This window comes from Suncus etruscus, chromosome 5, assembly GCF_024139225.1.
Source record: "Suncus etruscus isolate mSunEtr1 chromosome 5, mSunEtr1.pri.cur, whole genome shotgun sequence".
Lineage (NCBI taxonomy): Eukaryota > Metazoa > Chordata > Mammalia > Eulipotyphla > Soricidae > Suncus > Suncus etruscus.
The window spans coordinates 135,554,897-135,564,483 of record NC_064852.1 but is presented as its reverse complement, the minus strand read 5'-3'; the positions used below and the strand labels follow the sequence as shown (position 1 = coordinate 135,564,483).

The following is a 9,587-nucleotide window of genomic DNA, read 5'->3' as shown; positions in this document are numbered from 1 at the left end:
AAACAAAAGAAAATTGCTAAACACATTTTTGTTTGTTTGTAATAAAATAAATTTTTCTTAAATTTTATTAGAGAATTACTATGTTTCTGATTGAATTAAGTTTATGACAGCAATCTTTTTTAAAAAATTTATTGTCATTTCAAGTTCTTTAGGGAAATCCTAAAAACTCTTCTTAAATATGTTATAGAGAAAAATATTTAACTTGGAACATTTACAGATCAGAATATCTACAGATCATTTGCAAATCTGTACATTTTCAAAATGAGACTTTTCTTATGAGTAAATACTAGAAGTGACACATACAAATTATGTTTCAAGCTATTTTAGCTCAGGTCGGAGCAATAGCACAGCAATAGGGTGTTTGCCTGTACATGACCAGCACGGGACAGACCCAGGTTTGATCCCCAGCATCCCACATGATCTGCCGAACCTGCCAGGATTGATTTCTGAGTGCAGAGCCTGGAGTAACCCCTGAGCGCCACCCAAACCCCCCCCCACCAAAAAAAAATAGCTATTTTAGCTTGACAAGATGCCATCACTTGAAAAGCTATGCACTTCACTTCTGTGGTTAAACAATATAACAATAATCTACTTACAGTCAGTGTGTGAAGCAGATGATGCAGACAGAATCCTCTTACATATGAAACATATATAATGACTCCAGGGTCAATTGCACGGAGCATTTGCCTCGTGAAACCTTGTTAATCTCATGAAAACATTTATTTAAATACATTTTCTAGATGCTGATTAGTTTTAAGCCATTAAATGAAATGGTGTGGCATGAAACCATACATAAAACTTGACAGAAATATTTATGCCTGTGATTTGTATTTGTCCCCATAAGTGGTCTGGTTACAGTGCAAACATATTTTCTATATCTACAGAAGGGCTTTGAGTATCACTATTATATGATAAGTATAGTAATTTTGTATATCTAAAATAGTTCACTGTGGGCTGAGGAAATAGTACAGTAGGTAGGGTCGTTATCTTGACTGTGCAGTCAGCCCAGATTTGATCCCCAGCATCTTACATGGTCCCCTGATTACTACCAGGAGAATTCCTAGCAGAGCCAGGAATGACCCCTTAGAATTTCCAGGTGTGGTCTCAAAACAAAACAAAATAAAAAAAATAGTTCACTGAATGTAATTTAATTTAGTATTTTCATGGATGGGGCATTGAGATATACCTGGAGGTGCTCAGATAGGATTCCAGGTTCTGTGCGCAGTGCTTGAGAGACCATATGTGGTCCTGGGGATTTGAACAGGGCTGTAGCTTCTCTGCCACATGCAAGATATCTTACTACCTAGATAATTTTTTTGGCCTCTAATTCAGTAGCGTAAATTAGATGTACTATGAATAGTAGTCTGGGTCATGTATATAGTGTTTATTGTGATTTCTATGAAACTTTGTCACACTGAGGTGTTTTTTTAAAAAATTTTACTTAATTTTTTTTTTGTAGTCAGATGCTTTACCACTGAACTATATATACCCCCTGGGGTTTTTTTTTTTTGGAGCCATACCTGCTGGCCTTATTTCTGGCTCTGTAGTCTGGGAACTACATATGGTGCTGGCAATATAACCCAGATAGAGGTGTGTGCAAGGCATGTGTTTTTCTCTTTGTACTGTTTCTTCAGCCCTAAGTTTTTTTTTTTTATTAAGATGACCTAAACATCAGAGTGATTTATGTTACATAAATTAAAAAAATATGTATATCAAGTATAGGTCTGTTTTTTATTTTGGATTTTTTTTGAGGGTGGCCACACCTGGTAACTCTCAGGGGTTACTCCTGGCTATATACTCAGAAATTCCTCCTGGCTCGGGGGACCACATGGGACGCTGGAGAATTGAACCTTGGTCCATCTTGGGTCCGTCTCCTAAGAAGCAAACACCCTACCGCTGCACCATCGTTCTGGCCCCTCGAATATAGGTCTTATTTGAGGGAAAGGAGCTAACGAGAGATTGCTTTATAATTTTAATTAGATTTTCTACCATTTTTTAAAGAGAAGAGGAAAAGAAAACATCTTTTGTTTTTAAATATTTTAAAAAAGAAATCAGGCCAGAGTGGTGGCGCAAGCGGGAGAGTGTTTGTCTTGTATATGCTAACCTAGGATGAACCACAGTTCAATCCCCCAGCGTCCTATAGGGTCCCCCAAGTCAGGAGAGATTTCTGAGTGCAAAGCCAGGAGTAACACCTAAGCGTCATTGGGTGTGGCCCAAAAAGCAAAATAATAATAATAATAATAATAAATTTTTAATTTTAAAAAAGGAGGCCAGAGCTATAGCATAGCAGGTAGGGCATTTACCTTACACCAGTGCTTCTCAGTTATTTTCTGTCATGCCCCCTAGGAAGAAGAAAACAGTAAATAGTATTTTTATTTAAAAAAACTTTAACCTGCAAAACAAAAATATATAAAATAATTTGAGCTGATTTCTTAATCAGAGGTGATATCTGGACTAATGGCTACAATGAGCATGTTTTGCAATGCATAGCTTTTTGAAGCGGGGTTTGAAGCAGGACACAGCAACTCTCAGCTCCAGAAATATACAGAGACATAAACATGGGGCTTAGCTTGTTATTGACAGTGTTTGCCGAGGTCAAATGTGTCCCTCTTTACGAGCCTCTTAAAGGAACAGATAGGTCAGATAGCATCTACAATGTTGGAAATTGGTCTAGGGTTAGCACACAGTAAGACAAAAGCTTATTGTTTCTCTGGCTCTGTGCTCAGAAATTACTCCTAGTGGGCTTGGGGGACCATATGAAATGCTGAGGATCAAACCCTGGTAGGTTGTGTCCAAGGCAAATGCCCTACTCATTGTGCTATCATTCTGGCCCTCTAAGATGGTTCTTTTCAGAGCACCACTAGAAGTGATAGTTGAGTATAGAGCCAGAAATCATGAGAACCAGAGGATGTGCCTCCCCTACACACACACACACACACACACACACACACACACACACACGGAAAGAAAGAAGAAAGAAAGAAAGAAAGGAAGGAAGGAAGGAAGGAAGGAAGGAAGGAAGGAAGGAAGGAAGGAAGGAAGGAAGGAAGGAAGGAAGGAAGGAAGGAAGGAAGGAAGGAAGGAAGGAAGGAGGAAGGAAGGAAGGAAGAAGGAAGGAAGGAAGGAAGGAAGGAAGGAAGGAAGAAAGAAAGAAGAAAGAGAGAGAAAGAGAAAGAAGAAAAAGAAAGAAAAAAAAGAAAGAAAAAGAAAGAAAGGAAGAAAGAAAGAAAGAGAGAAAGAAAGAAAGAAAGAAAGGAAGGAAGAAAGAAAGAAAGAAAAAGAAAAAAAGAAAATGAAATGATAAGAAAAATATTTATGTGAGGCTGGAGAGATAGCATTAGAAGTACGGCATATGCCTTGCATGCAGCCGACCTGGGAGGGACCTGGTTCTATTCCCGGCATCCCATATGGTCCCAAGCCTGCTGGAGGCAATTTCTGAGTTTAGAGCCAGGAGTGGCCCCTGAGCATCGCTGGGTGTGGTCCAAAACCCAATCAATCAATCAAATTTAAAAAATGAGAAAATATTTATGTAAGGAACAGATAGTACAGGTGCTAGCCTGGAATACTAACTCACCCCAGTTTAATTCCTGGTCTAGTATATGGTTCCCCTCTACCAGGTATAGTCAAAACAAAATTAAATTCAAAAAAGAAAAAGGGCAACAAAAGGAGAAAAAAGACAAGTCTTGATGTATGCTGTTGTAGCACTTAATTGTAGTGTGCATTGACAATTAGAGTTGAAATTATGGAAAATAACTATATACATCTGAAAGTACATGAAAATTAAATTTATAAACAATGGATCTAAAACAGGTGCTAATAGGACCAGAAGCAACAGCAAATATAAAATGCTTTCACTCATAATGTAAAACCCATTGCATGGCCAGAAACCATAGTTTGCTTTGCATGTGGCCAACTTAATCATACCTGTCCATTCGATATGGTCCCCAAGCCCCAGCAGGACTGAGTCCTGAAAGAGGAGTGAGGAATGAATAATCCCTAAGTACTGTGGGGGTGTCTATAGCCCACCCTTCGTATAAAATAAATTTGAAATAAAAATAAAACAATCCGGGGCCAGAGTGGTGGCGCAAGTGGTAAAGTATCTGCTTTGTGTGCACTAGCCTAGAATGGACTGCGGTTCGATCCCCTGGTGTCCCATATGGTCCCCCAAGCCAGGAGCAATTTCTTTTTTTGTTTTGTTTTTGGGTCACACCCGGCTGTGCTTAGGGGTTACTCTTGGCTGATTTCTGAGGAGCTTCTGGCAGGCTCAGGGACTGACCATATGGTATGTCGGGGGATTTGAACCACCATTCTTCTGTATGCAAGGCAGGAGCAATTCCTGAGTGCATAGCCAGGAGTAACCCTTGAGTGTCACCGGGTGTGGTGGAAAAACAACAACAACAACAACAACAAAAAACCCATGTTTTCATTCCCTATGTCCACTATTTACTACAGTTCAGTTCTGTAAAATCTGTAATGTATGTTGCTGTGACCTGGCAGTGCTTGCTGGAACCATACCAAATATTGGGCATTGAACCCAAGTCAGTTGTATGCAAGGCAAGTGCCCTTCTGGCAGTATTAATGCTCTGGCCCCAATCCTCAAAAATTTTATGAAGCCTTTGTTTGTGAGCACTTCTAAATGGAATACACCACAGATAATTCTGGTTATAAATCACAGCAGATTAAAAGTAATTACTTTCACTGATTGAATTATAGGCTGCCAGATAGATAAAAGTTAAATATGTCAGAAAAAAAAAAACACAGCAGCCTTGTGAATGACTTGAAAAAATTATTTAGGGGATGAATTAAAAATTGTTAAATGGGGGGCCGGGCGGTGGCGCTGGAGGTAAGGTGCCTGCCTTGCCTGCGCTAGCCTAGGACGGACCACGGTTCGATCCCCCGGCGTCCCATATGGTCCCCCAAGAAGCCAGGAGCAACTTCTGAGCGCATAGCCAGGAGTAACCCCTGAGTGTCACAGGGTGTGGCCCAAAAACCAAAAAAAAAAAAAAAAAAAATTGTTAAATGGCTGGTTAACTGACCATATGAAAGGAGAATTCATCCAAGAAAGCATTTACTATAATATGTAGAACTACTCTGTTGTGAGAGGTTCAACTTTTTCTCAAAAATCTGAATAAAATGCAAATGTCATTATTACAAAGCTCACAAATTTTATGGAAGCAATAATAATACATATGATTAATGAGAGAATCATATTCCAAAATGCTTAATGTGCTAGAAATTTTCTCTATTTATTTATTTTTCTACTGTTTTACACCCTAGGATGGCTCTAGTGTTATCCTGGATTTTGTACTTCCTGCTTCCAGTTGCTAGTTAAAATCGCAGGAAAGAAATTACAGAAAGTGAAATCCAGGGCCAGAGAGTAGCATAGCCATAGAGCATTTGCCTTGAACATAGCCAACCCAGGATGGACTTGGCTTGATCCCCTGCATCTCATATGGTTCCCTGCATCTGCCAGGGTCTATTTTTGAATGCAGAGCCAAGAGTAACCCTTGAGCACTGCCAGGTATGACCCCCCAAACAAACAAACAAACAAAAACAAAAAATAAAAGAAAGCCAAATCCAGGTATTCTTTTTCCAGGGCTTGCTGTTAGACATAGTTGACAGGAGCTCTGTGCCTCTCCCTCTGGCTATAGCTTCATTCTGTGACCTTTCCTGTGACTTCTGCTCTCAGTGCTCCTCTTTCTCTCAGCATCTTCCAACCTAGAAGTGTGATAACTTTTTATAGTTACTAATTCCAAGGTGCTCTCCATCTCTTGAATGTTTCCTCATCTGTCCACACCTTTGTAATTAGAACCACAACTAAATTGTGTTGAATGCCTTTGAGTATGCCACTTCCCCTTTTCCAGATTTAATTTTAGTAGATGGGGACCCCAAACAAATACAATAAGGAGATATTAAAAAACAAAATCAGGAGTTATCCTAATTACAAGAGCTGTTTGAAACTGTATGTTAGGCGATGAAGTTCTGGAGAAAGAATTAAACTTTCAACTGTTCTAGTGAAGCAATCAGTGACCAGAAAGAGAGAAATTATCCTCTCAGGACTATTCTCCATTTTGTGCCATGAATCATATTTTGTTATATAAAAACTGCATTATAAAAATAATCCTAATTAGACAGATCCTCATATCAGTGGAATAGACTTGAGTATTTAGAGAATGTTCCCCAGACATACAATCATTTAATCTTTGATAAAGGGACAAGAAATCCAAAATGGAGCAAGGAAAGCCTCTTCAACAAGTGGTGTTGGCACACCTGGTTAGCCACTTACAAAAAAGCAAACTCAGACCCCCAGCTAACACATTGTACAAAGGTCAAATATAAATGGATTAAAGACCTTGGTATCAGATCTAAAACCATAAGGTATATAGAAGAACACGTCGGTAAAACACTTCATGACATTGAGACTAAAGGTATCATTGAGTATGGTCCTCCAAACCAACCAACCAAATGATTAATCTCAGAATATCAATCATGGAGATAATTTTAGGTCAGGCACACATCAAATCAATGCTATTTGATAAAATAAATATATTTGTATGAAGGTGATAAAGATATTACAGAGGCAGGGCTTTTGCCTTGCTCATGGCTATTTCCGTATGGTTTTCAGAGCTGTCAAGAGTGATCCTTGAGTGCAAAAGCAGATTAAACCCAATCTGGGTGTGTCTCCCAAACCAGAACAATCAAAAACATCTGTAATTTTTTTTGGCATCATGATTTATATGAACATTCTTTCACTGATGAGTCTTTCTTGGTATCTTACCTGTTAATTAGGAATTATTGGGTGTGGTTGGTTGAATGTCTTGCAAAAAAAACCATACCAGTACACTATAAACTCTGGAACCTATCCTGTTTGACCTGTGATTATTAACTTAATCAACATGGGTGGATTTTGAAATAAGAAGATTATCTTTGACTACCTGAACTGGCTCTAATTATAGTCTCTCACACCTTCATAGTATAGAAAAAAGAAGGCCATGTAATAATATAAGCAGGAAGAAGCAGTATCAGACACAAGGAGGTATACTACTGGTTTTGAAAGGAAAACTGAGGGGCCGGAGAGATAACACAGCAGTAAGACATTTGCCTTGCACGTGGCCAACACAGGATGGGCTCTGGTTCGAATCTTGGTATCCCATATGGTTCTCTGAGCCTGCCAGAAGCGATTTCTGAGCGCAGATCCAGAAGTAACTCCTGAGCGCTGCCAGGTGTAACCCAAAATCCAAAACCAAACAAACAAAAAAAGAAGAAAGAAAGAAAAGCTGAGTTCAAGGTCAAGGGATAGCTTAGACTCTAGAACTTAGAAATTAAAAATTAGAAAGATGTTCCAAAGTTATTAATTTTGCTAACTAGGTTTCTTTTGAAGTAAGTCATTTTTATAAGCAAAAGTAGCGTTTTTTGGTTTTGTTTTTGGGTCATGCCTAGCTGCATTCAGTGGTTACTCCTGGCAAGCTGGGGGTGGGGGGAGCTCTATGGGATGCCGGAATCGAACCCATGCAATGCAAATCCCCTACCTGCTGTACTGAAGACGAGGTAGCCTTTTATCGTCATTTTGATTTGCATCTCCCTTATAAGTGATGAGTTTTTCACATGTCTGTTGGACATCTGTATGTCTTCCTGCTTAACAGACATTCTTACTTTTTTTTTGGCCACAGCCTGCGGTACTCGCGGTTTACTCCTGGCTATGTGCTCAGGAATCAATCCTGGTGGTGCTCGTTGGACTATACTGGATGCAGGGGATGGAACCCGGGTCAGGCACTTGCAAGGCAAGTGCTCTACAGTCTGTATGATAGCTCTGGCCCCAAACTATCCTTACTTTTAAAAGTGGTTGCTTATCTTCTTATTTATTTATTTATTTATCTATTTATTTATTATTTAATCGTCTCCCTTTTTCAAGTGGCATCTATCTCAGGCAAAAGCAACTACTGTTCGGTTTTGAGTTCTTACGCCTATTGGGCCCTATCCCTTTGGCAGATGAATGGTTTAAGCACGTCACTGATAGTTAATTCGCTAACTCAAGTCCAGACTTTTTTGCATGCAGTTAAAGTGAGTCCTCTCTATCTGCTTATGTTTTAAAGAAAAACTATAAAATAGAGGGCAAGTGGAGGCAGTGATGGGAAAGGGAGAAAGAAACACAGGATTCCTGGGCGAGATTGAATGAAGTTTGTTACTAGATTTCCTTATTGAATGCATGAATGCACACATAATAGCAAATGAAGGATACATTTTCCTGTAAAACTTCCTATACAATACAATTTTTAAAAAAAAGTGGCATAGGGGCCAGAGGAGGTAAGGGGTTTGCCTTTCATGCAGGAGGTCATCGGTTTGAACCCCGGTGTCCCATATGGTCTCCCGTGCCTGCCAGGAGCAATTTCTGAGCCTGGAGCCAGGAATAACCCCTGAGCACTGCCGGGTGTGACCCAAAAACCACACACACACACACACACACACACACACACACACACACACACACACACACACACACACACACACGCATAGGGGGCCTTGGAGAGATAGTACAGAGGGTAGGGTGTGCTTGCCTTGCACGCAGCCCATCCAGTCTGGACAGTGATTTGAATCTTGGCATCCCATTTGGTACCCCATTGCCTGCAGGAGCGATTTCTGAGCACAGACCGTCGCAGGATGAGACCCAAAAACCAAGCCAAAACAAATAAAAAAGTGGCATATATAGGAAATGTAAAATAAAATAAAAGGGGCCGGAGAGATAGCATGGAGGTAAGGCGTTTGTTTGCCTTAGATGCAGAAGAACGGTGGTTCGAATCCCGGCATCCCATATGGTCCCCCAAGGGAGCCTGTCAGGAGCGATTTCTGAGCAGAGAGCCCGGAGCAACCCCTGAGCACTGCTGGGTGTGACTCAAAAACTAAAAAAATAAAATAAAATAAGTAATACTATACGAATTAATAAAATAATAAAAAATAAAAAATAAATAAATAAAAAATAAAATAAAATAAGTAATACTATACTAATAAATAAAATAATAAAATAAAAATAATAAATAAAATAAATAATAATACAAAATAAAAATAAAATAAAAGGAAATTGGCCTGGCCTGGCTCAGACCGGGCAGGCAGGCCTACTTTGCCCGGTTCCAAAATGGCGCTCCGGGCCACAACTCGGGCAAGGCGCATGTCCGGAAGTCACGCCAGCCCCGAAAAGTCAGAGGGCCTCTCCCCGCGGGGAGCGTTTCCGCCATTTTTGAAAGGTCCCGGGACTTTCCTGGCCGTGGAGATGGCAGCCTTCGCCATGGAGCCGCAGGCGCTTACGTTGGGTGAGTTAAACCAAAAACCAAACACCAAAAAAAACCGATCCGTGCGAGGAAAGCCCTCGGACCCGGGACCGATTCGCCACACGCCTGGGACGGAAGGAAAATCCGCGTGAGCCGTTCTGGAGCTGCGGGCGCGGGAGGCGGAATGGGGGAGCTCCGAGCTCGGGGCTGGGCGCGCGGGGGGCTGAGCCCCTCGGCCCTCCTCTGGGGGGGGGCTCTTCTCGCTTTACCGGCCGCTCTGAAGAACGCCGGGAAAGTGGGGGGCGCCGGGAAAACCATCTCCCA

At 40.8% G+C, this 9,587-nt stretch overlaps 1 protein-coding gene across 1 annotated transcript in view; it reads left to right on the top strand.

The window, feature by feature from the left end:
* Positions 1-9,221: 9,221 nt before the first annotated feature.
* NUP35 (nucleoporin 35) overlaps positions 9,222-9,587 on the top strand; it is a 45,187-nt gene continuing 44,821 nt past the window's right edge. Inside the window, exon 1 of the mRNA XM_049773557.1 lies at positions 9,222-9,305. Within this exon, the coding sequence (XP_049629514.1) occupies positions 9,266-9,305 (40 nt within the window). The 5' untranslated portion in view covers positions 9,222-9,265. The remainder of the gene's footprint in view (positions 9,306-9,587) is intronic.